A 22,959-nucleotide genomic window follows, 5' to 3' on the forward strand; every position below is an offset into this window, starting at 1 on the left:
TACAAAGCATTGGCTGTGAAGCATGAGTGAGAAACAAGCTTTGATTCTGTTAATCCACTGTGATTTGGGGATTGTTTGTTATTGCAAGAAACGTAGCCTGATCCTAATACACATAAGCTCATTCAGTTATGCAGATTGGATTTGTAGAATTCCATGCCCCAAAGCGTAAAGCATAGTCAAGCTCTGAAGCCCCAAGAGGGAAGTTGTGATGCATTCCTACAATGGACGGTTTATAAATTATAAACATTTATAAATTAGCCACTCCTTTTCCTTCAATATGCCCTGCTGTTTGGGTTGGTTTGGAGACACTGAGCCCCTTTTAAACATAACCAACTCACCTAAATAGGTCAAGAAGGACTGCTGGTGTGTGAGAAAATATTCACTTCACCGGGCAGGTGGGGTTTCCATCGCTAGCACCGAGTCGGGTGCTATCAATACCTATCAGCTAGTACCGAGTGGGGTGTTAGCTGACATCCCACAGAATCACGAGGAAATAGAAACCCATCTTCTATCTGAAGTTCCAAGCTGAGAAACATTAGGAATGATACCGAGATGCTTACCAGATACCACTGCTTCGTAAAAAGAGGGTCGTTCATGTTGATGTAGATCTCGTTGATGTCTCTATACCCTCGCTTTTTTCGGTTGAACCCTTCCTGTTGCAAGGCCCTCTTTACCTGGAATGACAATACTGGCATGTTACCTGAACACCCCTCTTCTGGACTTCATTTCTACAAATTCAAATTCTATTTGTATAGAATGTGTTGGGTTTTTTTTTCCTCAGCAGAAACCAAGTTCATTTCATGCACATTCTTACTTTATGATTATTTTCCAAGATCATTTACTTCTGCTTGTGCTCAACAAAGAGGCCTTGGGGATGGCTCAAAGTGAGTGTCCTTAAAATAAGAAGGAGATGGAGAAAAGTATTCTCAAGGGAGATAAGGCGGTAGGGGCATTCGTGAACTAAAACAGTGAAGCACTTCTATTAAGGAAAGGAATGTGGATTCATAAAGGGAAACAGTGGAACTGGCACAGACTATTTTTCTGGAGGGCTTCCCAGCATCCATTTTGGGAATCGGCCAAAAACAAAACAAGAAAAACCTGCCTGACAAGCCAGCAGGTCCACAGCAAAGTTCTAGAAGGTAAGTGAGGGACCTTTGAAGATAAATTGATGCTGTCCTTGCAATGAGGACACTTCATTTTGGGACAGTCAGACAGAACCCCAAGCCCTTGGATGGGCATGAAACTTAGGAGCTGAATTAGGAGGCTCCTGGCAACAGCTGGGCTTTGTCCCAAACGGGAACCTTTCTTTCACTCGGGCAATAACTAGTTCATTATCCAATAGCTGTGGCTGAGCATCTACACACTCAAGGACTATGCAAATGGATAACAGGGTGTGTGCTGGGTGCTTTTAATTTTTTAAAGTTATATTTTGCTTCTGAACATTCATTTCTCCTTCTTCCAGGACTCCCCAGTGCATCTGGGAGATTACCTCAAGCCCACTGGGTTCTGTGTTGGTGGGAGTGAAATTCAAGGCACCAGCCTCCTGTAAAGAATCTGAAGCCTCTCTCTGCCTCAGAGGTGCCTCAATGGGTATCTCTCTTCTAGGGTATGAATCTTGGGAAAGTGATGTGAAGGCAGAAGGGACCCTTGGAGGCTATTTATCTCAGAGGCTCACTCACCAGGCTCTCCCCATAAAAGATCCTGGCCATCGTTCCCACAGCCCAGCCTGGAGCTCCCCCAAGACCAATCCATCAGCCTCCTACAGACTGTGAGCTCCACATCCCTTTCCAAAAGATTCACTTTCGTTCACAGGACCCAGAATCAATTTCTGTTGCTTGCACCCACAAACTCTGACATGGGATGAGGGAAAATAGAAGACTCCAAGTCGGGAACAAAGGGACCACAGATGTGGCCAATAACCCTCCCCTTCCTTGCTGCCCTGGAAGGCGGGGGAGGCTGTGGGAGAGTAGTTCCTCTCTACTTCCCTGCTCCACATGCAGATGTGGGAAGGCCCGGGGCTCATTTGCAGAAAAACTCTAAGTTTACGAGAAATTCTACTTCTAGAGAAGTAGTGGGTATGGCATTTGCTCTGTGAGTTCCTTGAGGGGGATTCCAACAGGAGACATTCATTGTGGCAGAGTTAACCCCTGCCCCCTGAAAGAAATAGCAAAATAATTGGAAAAAATGGGATGGATGGTTATTTTTATAACGTCACAAATCTGGGCACAACTAATGCCCATCAAATGGAGATAAATTATGATTCAAATATACCTATCCATATATGTATGTGAGTGTGTATACCCATGTATCTTCTGAGAAGCAGATGCCAAGAGGAGATTAAATGTGTAAGGATTTTGTTAGGAGAGAAAACACAAGAAAGTGATGCAAGTTTGACCCCGTAAATAAGAGAGTGAACAGGCAGAGTCAAAGTGTCCTCCACTGCCCATCCACTGCCCCATCGTCTGAGGCAGGCTTGGCAAGCCTGCTGGGGGTCAGAGGCAGCTGCTGGAGGAACCCTGAGCCTCTCAGGGTAGAACTGTGTCAGCACGCTTGCATCTTCCATCCTTGGCTGGAGCAGCCGTGGAAAGTGTGGCCTGTGGTCAACACAGTGCTGGCTTTCAGAGGATGGCAGCTAGGGTCCCTGAGGTCACAGGTCTACAGGGTGTAGTCTCACAGCTGCCACCATATATACGCGCATGTACATATGTTATATATATATATATGCTTATCTATGCATTTCTGTGTGTGTGCATTCATTAATGTACAACATTTAAAATGTTGAAGTAAATGTAGCTCTTGTTGGAGCCCGGGGGGGGCCACCCCAAATTGTGCCTCGATGGCATATTGATTATTTATTAAAGTTACTTAAGAAACGGCCAATGCAAGAGGTTCACTCTGACCCTCCTTCCTGCCTCCCTAGAAGCAGGAAGTAGATCTCTCATATGAAAGGTGCACTCCCTGCAACTGGAGGTAGGAGAACACCCTATCACCAGAGACGGGGAATTCAAAGCCAAGGAGCCTGTATAGACAAACCTTCTTACTTCTTTCATTCACTACCTCAAGCCCCAGTTCTATTTAGATTCTTCACTAACTGGGCACCCAAAACCTGAATTTCTTCGTCCTGTCAGTTTTTCCCAAATTTATTGTTTCTTTGTCTAAAAAGTATAAAAGCTTCTATGAGACCTTCGTATGCATGAATTAAATTGTGTTTCTTGTTCTCCCGTTCATCCGTCTCATGTCTGTGTATTATTAGTCCAGCCATAAGAACTCAAGAGTGGCAGGGAGGAGATTCCCCATCCCCTACATTCTCAACCTGTAAAGAACCACAGCATGCCCCCCTCAAAACTTCCTGTTACTGTGGAAGCAAGTATTCAAGCACCTTGGGAAAGAAGGAGCCGGAGCTGGCCGTCCATCCTGAATTCGCAACTTCCCATTTCAGTCCCACAACCAAGTCTTTACCTGCTCTGCTCACGGATGGGAGCCTTGCCTGACTTCCCCAGAAGGGTCCCCATTATACTGGACTCATGTTGGAAAACTCCTCCACAAGTTGTTCCCAGCAGCGTAAGGACAGGAAGACTTATCTCAGATTCCATCTTTTCCAATAACAGTGGAGGAATGGCTATTACAATACCACTCCAAACCCAATTAGACCAAGTGCATTCTAACGAAAGGCTGTTTAAATTCATTTCCATAAAATTAATTTTTAATTCCATAAATTAGGTTTAATGGAAACCAGTGATGCTTTGGGATGTTGTGCTCCCTGGACAGCACCCTCCTTGCAACTCAGAAGCACCAAAGCGTGACTCGAGGGTCTGCCATTTTGCACCTCATGTTATTAAAAATCAGGAATCCTAAGACACTGCAGAGGGCTTTCTGAATCCTGACCTCAATGAAGATCACAGTTACGATTCCAAGAGAGATGAACACCTTTAAGACACATATTTTTACTTGTTACACCCAAAAAACTGGAGAAGAGTGTTCTCCCCCCACAATAATGCTATGTACTGCCATCAGTTGTTTTCATTTTTTTGGGTTCTTGTCCAACCTTAACTTGCATTTTAACCTAATTTTTACATAATAGTAATCATACTATAGATAAAATTGTGTATCCTTTCTTCATTAAGTATCTAATCATAGAAATTTTAATATGTTGCTACATAGCTCTCATCTTTTATTTTATTTTTTTTGGCCGTGCAGCATGTGGGATCTTAGTTCCCTGAACAGGGGTAGAACCCACACCTCTTGCAGTGGAAGTGAGGAGACTTAACCACTGGACTGCCAGGGAAGTCCCTCTCATCTTTTAATTTTTAGTGACTACCTAAATATTCCATAGAGGAATGTACCATAACTCACGCAACGAGTTTCCTCTTACTGGTCATCTGGGTTTTTTTCTATTATAAGTGAGATTGCCATGAGCTGAGGGATGAGGTTATGAACTAGTTTTAAAGACCTCTGGGGAGGATTTCAGTGTTACAGTTCTATGTGTGATAAAGCTCTTAATGTCAAAGAAGTATTTCCAAGCATTTATAATCCTCCCTCACATTATAACCAAAAGGCCACTTTCATTCTCTTTTCTCTCGCCTCTGAATTGTGACCTTTCACAGACAATTCCTTTCACTACCACTTAGATATAGTACCAATGACATGCATACAACTTAACCATAGCTTCTTGCCTTCTCAAAAAAAACAAAAAAAAGTAAAAACCATACAGCTAGCTTCAGTAGAATTCTCCCCCAAGTTGGCCCATTGACCTAAAATTTTTTTTTTTTTTTTTTTGCGATACGCCGGCCTCTCACTGTTGTGACCTCTCCCATTGAGGAGCACAGGCTCTGGACGCGCAAGTTCAGCGGCCATGGCTCACGGGCCCAGCTGCTCCGCAGCATGTGGGATCTTCCCGGACCAGGGCACGAACCCGTGTCCCCTGCATCGGCAGGTGGACTCTCAACCACTGCGCCACCAGGGAAGCCCTGACCTAAACATTTACACAAATAAAAAATATAAGAAAGCAGGTGTGTGTGTTACTGGGCATTATTTTATTAAAAATGAACAGAGGGATATTCTACAATTCCGGTTCAAATTTTAAACCTGAATTTGACACATGTGCAAACACAGATTTTACCCGAACAACACCCACTGCCTTTGCTCTCCTGGTGTCTCTCCTTAATTAATTAAGAATTTTTCAGTCAACAAACGTTTTTGTGCATCTACAGTGTGCTAGATACAGATGATACTAGGGTGAGGAAGACACCACCCCTGCATATTGGCATACTATTTTATAACTTACGTTAACAAGGTACTTTCCCTACATTTAGCCTTCTCAACAGAACTGTGGGTGGGTATGGTTACAGTTGAGGAAACGAAGGTTCAGAGACGATTGTCCAAAAACTGAAAACACAACAGTCACCCAGGTTGATCAGTTGTAAATGCCATAAACTTTCCACTAAAGCACGCAGTCTCTCCCTAAGGCACGGAACACAGTCAACCTTCCTGTATCTGGGACAGCATAACTTCATAAAACTCTCTAAGGATCAGGGCTGGGATCACTTCCCTACTGGGCTGATAATTAAACAGCTGCTAATTAGCACCGACTGTGCAGGGCCAGGGAGGGGCCAGGAGAAGGCGGGGCAATCCAGGGTGCTGCCTCCAAAGGGCGTGCAGAACGTCTTGGCTTGAAGTGAGCATGAGAAGAAAAACCACAAAACACAGAACTGATATGTTGCTGAGAATACTGGTTTATGAAATCTGTGATGCTGTCGCTTGTATCACACTATTCTTTTCTGTATTACTCAGAATTATTTTGTTTACCACTATTATGCGTTGACTTAGTCCCCCTAAAAGATATATTGAAGTCCTAGCTGCACGTAAATTCAATGAAGATAGAACATGCCCTCACACCATGCACAAAAATAAACTCAAAATGGCTTAAAGACCTAAATATAAGACAAGACACAATAAAACTCCTAGAAGAGAACATAGGCAAAACATTCTCTAACACAAGTCATACCAATTTTTTCTTAGGTCATTCTCCCAAGGCAATAAAAATGAAAACAAAAATAAACAAATGGGAGCTAATCAAACTTACAAGCTTTTGCACAGCAAAGGAAACCGTAAAAAACAAAATGAGACAAAACGAAAAGACAACCTATGGACTGGGAGAAAACATTTGCAAATGATACGAACAACAAGGGCTAATCTCCAAAATACATAAACAGCTCCTACAACTCAACAACAAAAAAAACCAATTAAAAAATGGGCACGGACTTCCCTGGTGGCGCAGTGGTTGAGAGTCCGCCTGCCGATGCAGGGGACACGGGTTCGTGCCCAGGTCCGGGAAGATCCCACATGTCGCGGAGCGGCTGGGCCCGTGAGCCATGACCGCTGAGCCTGCGCGTCCAGAGCCTGTGCTCCTCAACAGGAGAGGTGACAACAGTGAGAGGCTCACGTACCGCAAAAAAAAAAAAAAAAAAAAAAATGGGCAGAAAACCTAAAGAAGACATACAGATGGGCAGTAGGCATATGAAAAGATGCTCTACATCACTAATTATTAGAGAAATGCAAATCAGAACTACAATGTGGTATCAATTCACAGCAGTCAGAATGGCCATCATTAAAAAGTCTACAAATAACAAATGCTGGAGAGGGTGTGGAGAAAAGGGAACCCTCCTATACTGTTGGTGGGAATGTAAGTTGGTGCAGCCACTATGGAACACAGTATGCAGGTTACTCAGAAAACTAAAAATAGAATCACCATATGATCCAGCAATTCCTCTCCTGGGCATATACCCGGACAAAACTGTATTTCAAAGACATACAAGTACCCCTATGTTCATAGTAGCACTATTCACAATAGCCAAGACATGGAAACAACCTAGATGTCCATCAACAGATGAATGGATAAACATGTGGTATACAATGGAATACTACTCAGCCATAAAAAAGAACAAAATAATGCCATTTGCAGCAACATGGATGCAACTAGAGATTATCATACTAAGTGAGGTGAGTCAGACAGAGAAAGACAAATACCATATGATATCACTTATATGTGGAATCTAAAATATGACACAAATGAACCTATCTACTGAACGGAAACAGACTCATAGACATAGAGATCAGACTTGTGGTTGACAAGGGGGAGAGGGGGTGGGAGAGGGAGGGCCTGGGAATTTGGGATTAGTAGATGCAAGCTATTACATTTAGAATTGATAAACAGGGACTTCCCCGGTGGTGCAGTGATTAAGAATCCACCCGCCAATGCACGGGACACAGGCTCAAGCCCTGGTCCGGGAGGATCCCACATGCCACGGAGCAACTAAGCTCATGTGCCACAACTGCTGAAGCCTGTGCGCCTAGAGCCCATGCACCGCAACGAACAGTAGCACCCGCTCGCCACAACTAGAGAAAGCCCGCGCGCAGCAATGAAGACCCAAAGCAGCCAAAAAACAAATCAATTTAAAAAAAGAAAAAAATTTTTTTAATTGCAAAAAAAAAAAGAATGAATAAACAACAAGGTCCTACTGTGTAGCACAGGGAACTATATCCAATCTCCTGGGATAAAGCATAATGGAAAGGAATATTTAAAAAAGAATGTCTATATTGTTAAAACTGATGTCAATTTGCTGTACAGCAGAGATTGGCACAGCACTGTAAATCAACCATACTTCAATTTAAAAAATATGGAAAACAAAATACGTTGAAGTCCTAACCCCCAGTACCTCTGAAGGTGACCTGATTTGGGAACAGGGTCGGTACAGATGTGATTAGTTAAGGTGCGGGCAGCCTGGGGCCCAGTGGGTCCTAATGCAGTGCGGCTGGTGCCCTCATAAGAAGAGGATGGATAGACACAGGAGGAAAATGCCACAGAAAGACACACTCACCTCCCCACCCATACACACCGCCACCCCCCATAGCCACACAGACACAGAGTGAAGCCCACCTCTGGAGGAAGGAGGCACAGGGCAGACTTTGCTACTAGAAGCCCAGGAGCACCAGGACTACCAGAAGCCAGGAGAGGCAAGGGAAGGGCCCCAGCCAGAGACCTCCAGAGCACAGCCCTGCCAGCTCATTGATCTGAAGTCAGAACTGCTGGCCAGAACTGTGAGAGAGTAAATTTCTGTTGTATTAAAGCCACCCAGTTTTGTGGTACTTGGTTATGGAAACTGTTACAACAGCTAAGAATTAAACTACGTCCCAATGCCTCCTTCTTATTTGTAAGCTTCATTTGGTACGTAAAGTGCTCTTGTAGTTTCATTTGGACAAAGATTGCTTTTTACCATATGTCACTTCTGCAAACAAACAAAAGCAAAATGTTAGTAAAATAAATTGGTTTAAGAAGTTCCTCAACTCCTTCACAGACGGTGTCTAACTCAGAGTTGTCCGTGTCTGTGTTTTCCTCCGTGCCATCCAGCACGTTGGTGGTCAGCCTTTCTTGAGAAAATGCCTCACTCTTGTCTCCAGGATTTTCCTCCAAACTGCCCCACACCTATTCCGCACGTTTTGTTGCACCAGGGGAGGCAATGAACATTTTGTCACTCTTGGCACTTGCAGAGAGCAGCTGTAAGATGCACTTAGGAATAGATGGTGTATGATAGTTTTTGCTTTTCTAGACTTTCTGATGGCAAACTTTTCTTTTTTAATTTAATTTATTTATCTATTTTTGCCTGCTTTGGGTCTTTGCTGCTGTGCACAGGCTTTCTCTAGTCGCAGCGAGCGGGGGCTACTCTTCGTTGCAGTGCCGGGCTTCTCATTGCGGTGGCTTCTCTTGTTGTGGAGCACGGGCTCTAGGCACACGGGCTCAGGAGTTGCAGCACACAGGCTCAGTAGTTGTGGCTTGTGGGCTCTAGAGCACGGGGCTCTAGAGCATAAGCTCAGTAGTTGCGGTACATGGGCTTAGTTGCTCCGCGGCATGTGGGATCTTCCCAGACCAGGGATCGAGCCCATGTCCCCTGTGTTGGCAAGTGGATTCTCAACCACTGCGCCACCAGGGAAGTCCCTGATGGTAAACTTTTGAGGGTTAATCACAAGCGGAACTTCTCTCAGTTGTGCCTCACCCCAGGACTGGAGACCCTGAGAAGTGGACTGGGAGACAGTCGTCTATGGGAGCGATGAGGTTTTGCGGGCAGAGCCCTGGATCGGGGTTAGGAGCTCTGGGGTAGGCTTTGAGGTATAGCCATGGACATGGGTTTGAAACCGGCACCTGTCCCTAACCCTGTGTCTTTGAGCATCATAGCGATCTTTCTGAGACTCGGTTTTCCTTACCCCTAAATGGGAATCATAATTACCTCTGAGGGTTGTTTTTGAGAAATGATTCATGACAACTGCTGTGACACACCCAGCACGGTGCCCACGGCACATGCCGGTCAGGTCCCACAAATGCCGTTTCCCTGTGGTCGGTCCTCTAGTCGGCTGTCCTGGACCCGGGTGCACATCAAATCACCTGAGAGCTTTAACAATCCCCACCCTCAGGCCACACCTGGACCCAAGCAGACCCTCTGGGCTGGGCCGAGCATCGAGGGTTCTTCAGGCTCTCCACATGGCCCCGCCCTGCACCAAGGTTGACTCTGTCTTAGAGGCCGGTTTTCTTTCCTCCGTAAAAGACCTGCCTCCACCTCTGGGACTGTGATGAGGCTCTGGCCGGATGCAGGCTGTGGAATCCTCACTTGGTAAAGAGCTCTGCAGACGTGGGACTCGTGCCATCACCTTGCTGAAGGTTTCACCCCAAGGTGGGGCGGGGGGATGCCCACTGCCCTCAGCCGGCACCCCTTCCACTGCCGGGCCTGGCTCTTCCTCCCTTTCTTTCTGTGGAAGGATGGGGTCAGATTGGATCATTTATTCTCTAACTGGGCTGAACAGCTGAGTCACCGGGGTGAGCCGCTTCTTAAATTAAAAATTATTTTAAAACAGAGAAGTAGGAAAGAAGAAAAGAAAAAACATGATTTCCCCCTACCTTCCCATAATTCCTGTTGACACTAAAAAGAAAAAATAAGGTAGCACACGTGCATGGTTAGAAATAAAAGAGGTTACAGAAAGTTACATGATGGAAAGCGAACCTTTTATCCTTCCCTCCTCTTCTCGGCCAAATAGCTCCCCTCAAAGGTAACTGCTGCTAATAATTTCTTGGGCGCGCTTCCAGGAAATGTTTATACACACGCTCTAATACACATATATACAGAAAGAGGGAAATTTTGTTAGAATCAGTGTACTTAGCATGATCCTTTTACAGTGTAGTGAGTTGAATGTTCCCTCAAAATATATATCCCTCAAAAATTTGTTTTGAATTTTATCTGTCTATATCTATCTTTCATCTATCTATCTATTGATCTATCTATTAACTATCTATCTCTCTCTCTCTATCTCTATCTATCTATCATCTATCTATCTTTTGGGCCACATGGCTTGTGGGATCTTAGCTCCCCGACCATGAATCAAACCCGGGCCCTCGGCAGTGAAAGCACGGAGTCCTAACCACTGGACCGCCAGGGAATACCCCTCCCTCCAAATTTTATGTCCACGTCCTAAATCCTGGAATCTGAGAATGTGACTTTATTTGGAAAAAGTGTCCTTGTAGATGTAATTATAGATCTTGTGATGAGATCATTCTGCATTATCTGGGTGGGCCCTAAATCCAATGACACGTGATCCAGAACAAGTATCCTTACAAGAGACACAGGAGAGAAACACAGAGGAGAAGCCTCGTGGAGGTGGAAGCAGAGAGGAGAGGGATGCAGCCCAAGCACAGGAACGTGACAACCACACAGGCTGGAAGAGGGGGAAGGATTCTCCCCTCCAGAGCCCCTGGAGGGAGCACTGCCCCCGAGGACACCCTGATTTTGGACTTTTGGCCTCCAGGACTGTGAGAGACTAAATAGAAGTTGTTTTAAATCGCAAAGTTTGTGGAATTTGTTACGGTAGCCATAGGAAAACTCATACAACATAGCAAATTTAAAAGAGAGATTTATATATACACATACATATATACAATATCAATATATAATAATCATATGTTTACTATCTAAATATAGATATTATATAGTATATAACTAGCAGACTTACATATATAATACGTATATGTTATAATCTATATATTTCTACATATCTGTAGTTATATCTATTGTAATATAGATATAATATCTGGTGGTATCTTTTAAATTTACTATGAAAGGATCATGCTTAACTATGTATAACTATTCTTTTCTTTTTTAATGAACATAGTAAAGCTTTTATTTTTTTTCCGCATCTTTATTGGAGTATAATTGCTTTACAATGTTGTGTTAGTTTCTGCTGTACAACAAAGTGAATCAGCTATATATATATACATATATCTCCATATCCCCTCCTACTTAAGCCTCCCTCCTACCCTCCGTATCCCACCCCTCTAGGTGGTCCACAAAGCACCGAGCTGATCTCCCTGTGCTATGCGGCTGCTTCCCACTAGCTATCTATTTTACATTTGGTAGTGTATATATGTCAATGCTACTCTCGTCACTTCGTCCCAGCTTACCCTTCCCCCGCTGTGTCCTCAAGTCCATTCTCTACATCTGCCATCTCTATTCCTGCCCTGCCACTAGGTTCATCAGTACCTTTTTCTTTTTTTTTTAGATTCCATATATACGCATTAGCATACAGTATTTGTTTTTCTCTTTCTGACTTACTTCAGTCTGTGTGACAGACTCTAGGTCCATCCACCTCACTACAAATAACTCAATTTCGTTTCATTTATGGCTGAGTAATATTCCATTGTATATGTGCCACATCTTCTTTATCCATTCATCTGTCCAATGGACACTTAGGCTGCTTCCATGTCCTGGCTATTGTAAATAGTGCTGCAATGAACACTGGGGTCCATATGTCCTTTGAATTATGGTTTTCTCAGGGTATATGCCCAGTAGTGAGATTGCTGGTCATATGATAGATCTATTTTTAGTTTTTTAAGGAACCTCCATATCGTTCTCCATAGTGGCTGTAACAATTTACATCCCACCAACAGTGCAGGAGGGTTCCCTTTTCTCCAACACCCCTCCAGCATTATAATATACTCTTCTTAACAAAAACTCTTTCATTCCCTTTAACAGATGCATATTATTTCATCATGTGGTTAAAGAAAATTTCTTTATTTCGTCACCTGTCGAAGGATGCTCTGGTTGGCGCATCTTTTGTCGTTGTTATTTGCCGTATCCACTGAGTGCTGCAGTGAATGTCTACACACACACAGAGGGTGATGTTTCTAAAATATGTCCTCAGGATAAATTACAGCAGTGGGATCGCTGGGCTGATGAGGACAACTTTAAATTTTCATCAGGCTGTTACTGCCAAATGCCCTCCAGAAAGTCTATAACAAATTGCATGCTCACTGACAGCGCATCAGAGTGGGGGGAACTTTAAAAAAATTATGGATCTCAGGCACTGTAATGGGGCTATCCTGATCCAGGGGCCTGGGGTGCTGCCCGGGAACCTGTCCTTTGAAGACCTCCCAGGGGATTGGGCTATAGACCAGGGCTGAGAACTTCAGGAGGCTCCAGACTCCGAGGTCCCCTCTGGTTCTCTGATGCATGCAGTGATGCTTCTGTCTGGGGAAGCAGAGGGTTCCGAGCCTGGCCTCACAGAGCAATCGTCTGGGGAGTTTTAAAAGGAGTCCCTGTGGGTGGGGTCACGGCCTCTGGGTTTCTCGAGCTTCCCAGGTGATTCTGAAGAGGCCCCGGGCTTGAGAAACAGTGTGCTGGACTCCTCTGCTCCCCTTTCTTCTCTCTTGACCCCATCCTGACACAACAGGGACAGAGAACTGAAATCAGATTAAACTACAGCTGAGAGAGGGACAAGGTGCATCTACACTAAGCAACTTCAAGAGTGCGCTCTCTGGAGGAGAACAACCCAAATCCATAAGAAAAATATTCGATTTACTCACTAAAAATTCATCTCTCCTTATTCATCTCGGGCTAGTTGCTGGGAGTGGGGGGGAGGGCAATGATGGGGGGTGGGCAGTGGGAGGAGTATCAAGAATATAGCAAAGTTTCCAAAGAACATTGTTCTTTAAAAAATAATTAAAACCCTCTTAATCTGTGAGGTAAATTACCTAGCGTTATTATGAGCAAGGACTTCCTTTCCTGATAGTTCAGACAAAACAAAAATAGCTGTTCCAGAAACAATCCTGCCCAATACATCAGCTAGAACATCTGTGGGTGGACTTGAAGACGAGTCCACATGGGATGCAGGATTGAGGCTGGAGCAGACAGACCTCTGGCCCCTGGCCTGACCATCCTGTCTGTTTGTTACTCTCCTGGGAAGGAGGGGAAAGGACCCGTCCTTTCTGGCGTGTCAGCCAACCTGGAGAGAATCTGTCCTTCCTCTTGTGAGACGCCAGAGGTGTGTTGGGGGGCTGTCCTTTTAAGATTTGAGCTGCTGGGGAGAACTGAAATGGATTGGGTTGGGCTTCATCTCACGGAAAGGACAGTACAGCTTGACTTCTATTTAGTATAAAATGTGGAAGAGGAGGCTGCGTGACAATGTGGATGAGTTGGTCTTTGGGACAGGAAGGCATGGAGGCCCTGATGTACCTACTGTCTACTGCTGTGACATCTCGAGCAAGCTACAGAAACTCTTAAAGGCTCCGTTTTTTCACCTGTAAAATGGGGATGAGAGCTAATACCGACTCACAATGATGGAGGGCTGACTGTGTGCCAGTGGTGTTTAGTCCTTTCATACCTCATCTCAGATAGTTTTCACAACAACCTTGGGGCGGGGGCGGGGGGCTAGGAGGGAAGGCATGAAGAAGTTAAATGGTTGGAAAAGTCACACAGTTAGCCAAGGGTGGAGCCATGAGTCAGATCTGTTACAGGCTGAATTATGTCCCCCTAAAAAAAATTCATACGTTAACGCTGGAACCCCCAGTATGTCAGAATGTGATCGTTTTTGGAGAAAGTGTCTTTAAAGAGATAATTCAGTTAAAATGAGGTCATTAAGGTGAGCCTTAATCCAGTATGGCTGCTGTCCACAGAGTGAAGACAGCCACCTTCAAGGCATGGAGAAAGGCCTGGAATAGGTCACTCTCTCGTGGCTCTCAGAAGAAACCAACCCCTGCCGATACCTTGATCTTGGACTTCCAGGCTCCAGAACTGTGAGACATAAGTTTCTGTTGTTTAGCTGCCTGGTCTGTGGTGCTGGGTTACGGCAGCCCTAGAAAACTCACACGTTGCCCCAGCAGACCTGTTGCACAGTCTGGATATACCCCTACTGGTCCCAGGTGGTTGCTTTGCTCCTGCCTCATATTTGGGTTGTGGTGAGGGTGAGGCCTCAAATGAGACAATGCAGACACACATCTGGCCCCCTGGTACATACTCAGTAAACGCCAGCAATTGCTACCGGAATTATTGCCAGTGTTGTCATATTTCGGGCCCTGTGGAAAGATAGCAGGGTGGCGCCTTCCTTTGTTCCATCCTACCTCAAGCCAGGGTTGTCTTTTCCCAAAGCAGCCCAGGAGAGTCTTTGAGTTCATTCTTTTTTTTTTTTTTAATTATATTTTATTTTTGGCTGCGTTGGGTCTTCGTTGCTGTGTGCAGGCTTTCTCTAGTTGCGGCGAGCGGGGGCTACTCTTCGTTGTGGTGCGCAGGCTTCTCATGGCGGTACCTACTCTTGTTGCGGAGCACGGGCTCTAGGTGCGCGGGCTCAGTAGTTGTGCACGGGCTTAGTGTTCCGCGGCATGTGGGATCTTCTGGACCAGGGCTCGAAACCTGTGTTCCCTGCATTGGCGGGTGGATTCTTAACCACTGCACCACCAGGGAAGTCCCTGATTCATTCTTCTTGCTCTTAGCCAGTGGAAGACAAATCAAATTCAACATGGCAAGAGAGAGCAGCTGGAGTCCATTCCCACAGTGTGTCCTGACAGCAGAAGACCCCGTGCAGGAAAGCACATCGCCACTTCTTGCCTCACCTTTCCAAGGCAGCACGTTAGCTCAGTTGTTTGAACTGAGGAGCTGACACAGCTCATCGAATGAGAAACCCAGAAAAGCCCTCATTGCTGGGGTGATGTGGGAGATTACGGAGGAAGGAGGCCATGGCTAAACTCGGATAGTCCAGTTCCTCGCTTTCTACGAACCGTTCGTTGGCCTTGGCTGTCAGGATCTAGAGACAGAGGTTTGGGGAGGGAAGACTTGACCCAGGGAGGTCCATCACCAGCAAGGAAGGAGAGAGCAGGCAGGGAACAGAGTGCCTGGCTGCTTAACGTCCTCCTTGAACAGGCAGGTGTGACTTTTTGAAAGTCCAATTATAGGCAAATCACAGGGCTTAACTTTTCAAAGAACAGGGAGTTAAGCCGCAATTATGGTTGAATGCACCGTATTGATTGCCCTCATTTAGAGAGGTTTGCCCGTCTTGAGAGAATGAAGACGATCAATTGAGGGGAGAGGATATGGCTTCGTGCCTCTGGCCACAGTTCCAGCCACTGCGTCTCAGTGACAAGATATTAACAAATTGCTATCTAACAACTAAAGCTGTGTATACAAGCTATGCTACGAGATAAGGCAGTGTAATTAGGGAGGGATCGAAAGAGGCTTCTAGTAGAGTGAAGGGCAGAGGCCACTGACAGGAATGCCTGTAGAAGGTAAAATTCCAGCTGGAATGTGTGTGTATCATCGTGATCTCAATCTTCCTCTAGCTCCAGTTTCCACAGTGGTGGGGAATGTCACGAGTTGGATTTAGGGGATTATATTACGGAAAAGGAAATTCAAAGACAGTAGGTGCTGTGCCAGATGTTGGGACAGGGTTGGTTAGACTGGGGTACACTTGAGAGGATGCCAGGAACCCCTAAATGCTGTCTGTGGCCACAATGACATGACCTTTTCAATGAGGTTCTCCTGAGAAGTGAGTGTGGAAAAGAAGCAAAGCAAGTCTAAGTCGCTTTAACATATTGATAGCTTTAGGTATTGACCCAGAGCCTGCTGGCCAGGTGCATGGCTCTGATTCCCGTTGCAGGTGGGCAGAAGGACCTCAGTCTAACAGAGCAGTCTCCTGGGAGGTCAAATGGTGGGGGGGGGGGGAGGACAGGGAGAAAAGAGGAGTGAGGCAAAGGCTCTGCCCTGTCCACTCCAGGTGTGGCCCCCTCCGACTGTCCCTCACACACGACCAGCACACTCAGTGCTCCAACTTCCTAGAAAGGCACCGGGAGAAAGAGGTGAAGAGAGGCCAGCAGGGCCCACAGAGAAAGTGCTCACGGCACCCAGGTGGGAGTGAGTGGCTACATCCCCTGCAAAGCCTCCAGTGTGATGCTGGTACATGGTCCAGTTCTGCTAGTGGACCAGACAGAGGATACTGAGTAGGATGTACCAGGATATCCCTGTTCTTTGCTGGACTGAGGGTTCAAGAGCGTGCTTCTGGAAGGAACGGGTGAGTCTGACTGCGTACGCAATGCAAGTTTCACTAACCACGTGTCTACTGCTGGTAAGCCTCTTTAGGCAGAGCTACAATGTCAAGGGCACCTGCTTAGACCTGTAGGTTAGTTACCTTCACTTTGCTTCCATGATCGCAGGGTACTAATGGTACCCCAGCCCAAGCTGCTGCCCCACAAATGTTTGTGGGGAAAAGGGGATGGGGGGAGTGTGGGTGATACAAAGTCATGGCTCTACCTAAGTGCTAAAGACCATGCAGTGTGGTTCAGTGAGCAGACACTAGACCTCAGAGCCAGAAAGAACAGGGTTCAGTCCTGGCATGGTGGTTTTCTTCTTATTTGTGTGTGTTCTGAGGTAGGTCCCTCTAGGTCTCCGAGTCATGATTTCTTCATCTAGGGGAGAGATGTTTTTGTAAATAAAGTTTGTTAAATGCAGCGGTGCCCATGTGTTTACATCCTGCCTCTGGCTGCTTTCACTGCAATGGCAGAGTTGAGACCGCAAAGCCCACCCGCCTAAAGTAAGTGCTCTCTGGACTTTTACAGAAAGCCTGTCGACCCCCGATGTATAGCATAGAGATGACGGAATTCTTGACCAGACAGGCTAATGGTTAGGATCATGTAAAATAATCTTTCCTTGGTGGACACTACGAGGCATGCAATAAATGTTACTCTCTATAACTAGGATGAATAATATGCTTTCGGAATCTGTCTCATCTATGAGGGTGGAAGCAGCGGCAGAATTCTGAGTAGTGGTGCAAATGGTGTGATTTGAGGGGCACAAAGAAACCTTCTGGGGGTGATTCAAATCACCTACCCTGAGCACAGGCACACTGACTCAGTTCCAGCCACGAAGAGTTGAGCTTTAATTTTAAGCCTTCATCATCCAGGTTGATTATGGATTGAAAAGATCTGGAAAACAAGCCCTCTGGGAAAGGCAACACATCCAGGTGTTACCACTTACCAGCACTTGTGCATGAGCTCATTAATTAGACGGCTTTTCTCAATGATGCTGGTTGAGATTGGTGCAAGGAAAGAATGAGAGTTTACGGAGACGTTCGTGGAAATTCTTAGGCAGTTTCTTGCAAGCCAGGGAGAAGTGCTTACTGAAAGCAAAAACAAAGGATCCAGGGCTTAGAACTGGGTGCACCTGGAAGAGGGAGGATTAAGATAAAGGAGGAGGGCTTCCCTGGTGGCACAGTGGTTAAGAATCCGTCTGCCAACGCAGGGGACACGGGTTCGAGCCCTAGGTCTAGGAAGATCCCACATACTGCAGGGCAACTAAGCCTGTGAGCCACAACTACTGAGCCTGCACTCTAGAGCCCAAAAGCCACAACTACTGAGCCCGTGCCACAACTACAGAAGCCTGCACGCCTAGAGCCCGTGTTCCACAACGAGAGAAACCACAGCAATGAGAAGCCCGCACCACAATGAAGAGTAGCCCCTGCTCGCCGCAACTAGAGAAAGTCTGTGCACAGCAACAAAGACCCAACACAGGCAAAAATAAATAAATAAAATAATAAGTTTATTTTAAAAAAAAGATAAAGGAGGAGAGTGAAAACCCTCTCGGACTTGTTTGCTTCTCTGGACATCCTTTGTGCCTGACGTGTCTTCAGCGCAGGATACACTTACTGCTTATTCGCTATGACAAAGCTTGTATTGCTTCTTCATAACTTTTTCAGTGGGGAACAAACCAAAAAGCTGTCTGCTAGAGAGTATAAATGGATTCTTGAAAATTCACAATCTCCTTTTCTGAAACTCACACATGCTGAAGGTTTGATTTTTGGATTAGGACCACAGACAAAAGAGCTCAGGAAGAGAGAAGATTCCCTTCCTCTTCTTCCTAAAGGACATCTTTTTTTTTTTTTTTTCGCGGTACGCGGGCCTCTCACTGTTGTGGCCTCTCCCATTGCGGAGCGCAGGCTCAGCGGCCATGGCTCACAGGCCCAGCCACTCCGCGGCATGTGGGATCCCCCCGGACCGGGGCACGAACCCGTGTCCCCTGCATCGGCAGGCGGACCCTCAACCACTGCGCCACCAGGGAAGCCCAGGACATCTATTTTTAATCTTCCTCAAAGGTTAGCCTCTTTGTCAACAGCAATGCCTAGTCAATTCTTTCCTCCTATCAGTATTCCATCAATTGCCAATGGAAAAATTCTGGGCTGACAGAGTGGAAAAGTAGATGTGTGTTGAAATTACAACTGGCGTATGTCTGAAATATTTGGGGGCTGGTTACTGTGTGTCCCCCGCACCAGGCGGCTGGAGAGTAATTCGTACGTCAAGACAAGCGGCCCACGAATGACAAAACAGCAACAAGGCATAAAGGTCAGAGTGATGGATTCTTAAAACACTTCTCCTTAGGCACAGAGCACCTAGTGCGGAGCATTAACGAGTCCCCGAATGGTGATGCAGGACAAATGAAGAAAGTAATGAATTGACTTTGCAGTCGTGCTCCTGGAAGGTAGAGAAACAACCATGAGCTTAGATCTGCCCTCTGAGAAATGCCAGGAGAGAATAGCTTGTCATTCTGCAGTGTCTTGGTTTCCTATGGCTGCTGTAACACATCACCAAAACTCAGTGGCTTAAAGCAACATGAATTTATTCTCTTACAGTTCTGGAGGCTAGAAGTCTAAAATCAAGCTGTCAGCAGAGCTACGTTCCTTCTAGAGGGTCCATTTCCTTGCCTTTTTTGCTTCTACAGGCTGCCTGCATTCTTTGGTTCATGGTTCCCTTCCTCCACTTTCTAAGGAAGCAATAGCGGGTCAAATTCTTACATGGTATCACTCTGACCTCCTCTTCTGCCTCCATCTGATAAGATCTTTGTGATGACCGGGCCTCTGGATAACCCAGGATAATCTCCCTATCTTAAAGGCAGCTGTTAGAAGCTTTATTTATCCCTTGCCATGTACCATAACATATTCATGGACTCTAAGGATTAGGTCGTGGACATCTTTGGGGGCCATTATTTTCCCTACCACCTGCAGGAAGGGAGCTAATATTCATGCTGGGGAAGTGAGGCTGAGTGTTGACTAATTCTACTGAAGATACAGGGCTGAAGGCAGTTTGATGGAGATACAGAGCACCCAGAATTCTTCAGAAAAAGAAACAAAGCCGCTACACCGTTGGATGAACCACAGTGGGCAAAGTGCTGATGACGGTGTCTTATCTAGTGGTGAAAAGACAATAGTGGGGTAACTGGAACTGTTTCTGTCAACAGCTGATGCATGATACTAGTTCAGAAGAATGGCCAGTCTGTGGATGAGTATCTTCACCCCAAGAGATCTTAACAGGTTGAATTGATTGGCTTATACCAAATAATCAAAATTTGACAGCACAAGCAGGTGTACGATGCTGTTCTTAGGTTAAAAATAATCAGCTGTACGATCACAGGAGAGAGAAGAGTGTCTTGGTGGGACGGTAGGGTTCTAGCGACGACCAGCTTAACATGAAAGAATAATAATAGTTAATGGGAAAAACCTGAAAAAGCAAAGTCAGACTCCGGGTGCTTTAGGAGAAGTAGGGTCCCAGATGGAGGACAGGGCAGATGTTTTTGAGACATCTGGTCCCGTTCTGGAGTCCACTTTCAGGAGGGCACTGGCAAATTTTGTGCCCAGAGGAAGGAACTAGAGTGATGACACAGCTGAGAAACATCACATCTAGGAAACTGGAGATGAATATACAAAGCCAGCTCATGGGGTGGACTGCAAGTGGGGTTACTCAGACGGGGGGCTACTGAGAGTTCCAGATGGTGACCCCACCGGGCGCAATCTTCCAAGGCCTGTTTCGGAAACTTTTACCAGTTGAACTATACTATTTGTATCTATTTACCCGCCTCTGACCTCCCACCTTACTTACAGGAGTGTATTCCTCTGCTCCATTGATACTGGGTTTGGCTGTGTAAATTGCTCAGAACTTATGCTGGAAGAAGTCTACTTGTCCACTCCTGTACTTCTTGCCTTTCAGTCATGGCCATGAGAAGATATGCCCAGGGTGGCCCATTTTACTTCGGGAGCTGTAAATCACAAAAGCCCAGTGCCATCTGTGTGGGTAAAATCTTCTAGGAAGAGCCCTGGTGGCAGTGTATACAGTGGATTGCAATTTGTAACCATGTCGTTTGTTCAGAGTGTCAGAGAACTATGCAGGGAGGGTCAGAGGAGATTCCATCTCAATCCTGCAAGTCCTTTAGACATTGGAAATTTGGCAAACTTTGTGCTCCCAACACTTTATCACTTTAACTAATAGCTCCAAGGGCAACATTGAGTCAGCAAATGCTGGGTTTGGATAGAGCTTATTTCATTCAGAAATAGCTATAAAAAAGAAAAAACAAAAACAAAAAAAAGTAACCCACATAGGAGAACTGGAAAGAAAAATACTAGGAAAAGGGAGGAAGGTAATGCCGAAGACTTAGGGAAAAGGATTGCACGAGAAAGTGACTCAGCATCAGCGCTAGAAGGAAATTCTTTGATACGTTGATTAGGATATAAATCGAGATTTTCATGAACTAGGTAGTCCACATCCATAAGACTGAGAGGAAAAAACACAGCAAGACCAAAAAGTGAATTGTTGAAACATAGAACAACTAAGAGGACGCCAAACACAAAAGCAAAATGAAAATTTGTTTTGAAAGCAGCAAAGAGCAGAATTGACAATGCAGAAACAGATCGGTAATGATAAAGGTAAAATTTAATGGTTTTACCAGAAAGAGGTAAAAAATGTTGAAGAGAAAATTATCTATGTGTAGGACATAGAACAGAGATTCAACATAGAAGTTATAGTTAACTGGCGGGATGGGAATATTCCTGAATGCTTTCTCAGTAACAAATATTACTGACCTCTAGTGGGAATAATTTAAGGTCAAATACCCAGTTCCTGGTGCCGTGGAGGTCTCCATCTCTAAGGTGCCTGTGTGTTTTCACTTCAGAAGCTTCAACTCCTTACTGAAAAGCCTCAAGCAGAGGAGATAAGGGTGGGCTTTCTTGTCTTATTTGTGTTTATTGGTGCCAGCCTTTTGGGTGGGTATCTTGCTTAGGAATTTATAGCCAGAGAGCCATAGTTTCTGAGATCTAAGGGGAGGAGTGTGTTCCGTAGCAGGCAGTGTCCTGTAGGGTGGATTACACGGATGTTATAAAGGACAAAGGTTGAGCCTCAGGTTCTAAGAGGTCCAAAGTGTTAACTGGAGACCCTTCCACTGCTGGTATTCACTGTGATCACAAGTAAGTTGAGCCTGTAGTCAACACATAGTTAGAAGCTGCTTGACTCTTTCCTGCTGCTGGTCCTCAGACCTGGAGCAGTAACAGGAGGTGGGCAGCAGAGTGAGGTGGCTTGAGCTGAAGGTCCCCAGTTCACCAGGGAGCCAGCTCCTCAGCTTGGGAGTGTTGCTAACAATATTCTTGTGGGGAGACAGCGTTCGGAGCCATTGGAAGAGACAGAGACACAAAGCAAAACACTTGAGTATATAAATGGAAAGGCAAGAGTCATAATGTGAGATCTATACTTAGCCATATTCCAGGGAATATTTGAATTGCAGCAATAGAGACAAAATCTCAGAAGCATCCAAGAAGAAAAAAAATACATATTAACCACAAAGGAATAAAAAAGTCAAACCAAGCTGGGCCTTCTCTGCAACACCAAATGCCAGAATCCAAGGAGGGAATGTAGACAGCTCAAGAGGTCAGTGTTTGTGTTTCAGCCACTGCTGCTGCATAACAAATTGCCCCAAGGTGTGGTGGCTTAAAGCAACCGTTTCCTTACATTCACAGATTCTGTGGTTTAGGAATTTGGAGATGGCACAGAAGGATGGCTTGTGTCTGTGACATTATTTTGGGGTCTTGGCTGGAATGACTCAAATACTGGGTGTGACTCAAGGGCTGGGGCTGCCTGAGGTGTAAAGATGTTCATTCCAAAGACCAAATACTTTGGTCTCCAAAGTGTTGTTCTTTGGAGATTCTCCTTTATTGTTTCTTGAGGCAAGTTCTCTAGGAATTGATATTGGAAGCAGAGCCATTTAGAATCCCGAAGGGCCCTTCTCCACCCCTAGTCACTGATTTCCTTTACAATGGTGTGAGTTGCAGGTGATTTCTAATCTGCCTTCCTTTGGCTGCCTGGGGGGAACCCCTGGCTTTTTTTTTCCTGAGCAGAGATAACCACACCTTAATTTCCCTGGGAGTCAATGGCAATATAGTGTCTATGGGTGTTTTCTTGAACTTCCTCTATATTAAAGAAATTCTGGTTTATCTGTCACCACGGAGATAGACTAAGACAGACCTTCCTTATCATTTCCAAGGTTATTAGCAATTCTGCACTGACACCTGGGATGCATAGCCCATCCTCAGAAATGCACAGCGCTGCCTGTCATTCCAGATGGGGCTGGAGCTTCGTTTCCATGGGTTGGTTGGGGATATTTTCCACGATGCCACTTAGTGAGTTGTATCATCAATTGGCAGATAATGAAGTGTGAACAATGGTGTGTACCTTCCAATCTGAAACCAAAGTTGGGGAGCACCTGAATGTAACCAGCTTCATGGTCAGAAAGCCATAGAGGGCTTTGTTGCTCCTTACTTGACCTATTTCTACGTGGTCTGCCATTT

General features: G+C 45.5%; 1 protein-coding gene across 1 annotated transcript in view; it reads right to left on the minus strand.

Moving 5' to 3' along the window:
• PCSK2 (proprotein convertase subtilisin/kexin type 2) overlaps positions 1-22,959 on the minus strand; it is a 211,138-nt gene that overhangs the window by 94,367 nt on the left and 93,812 nt on the right. The window contains 1 exon segment of the mRNA XM_032605784.1: positions 561-674. Within this exon segment, the coding sequence (XP_032461675.1) occupies positions 561-674 (114 nt within the window).

Source organism: Phocoena sinus, chromosome 15 (genome assembly GCF_008692025.1).
Source record: "Phocoena sinus isolate mPhoSin1 chromosome 15, mPhoSin1.pri, whole genome shotgun sequence".
Taxonomy (NCBI): Eukaryota; Metazoa; Chordata; class Mammalia; order Artiodactyla; family Phocoenidae; genus Phocoena; species Phocoena sinus.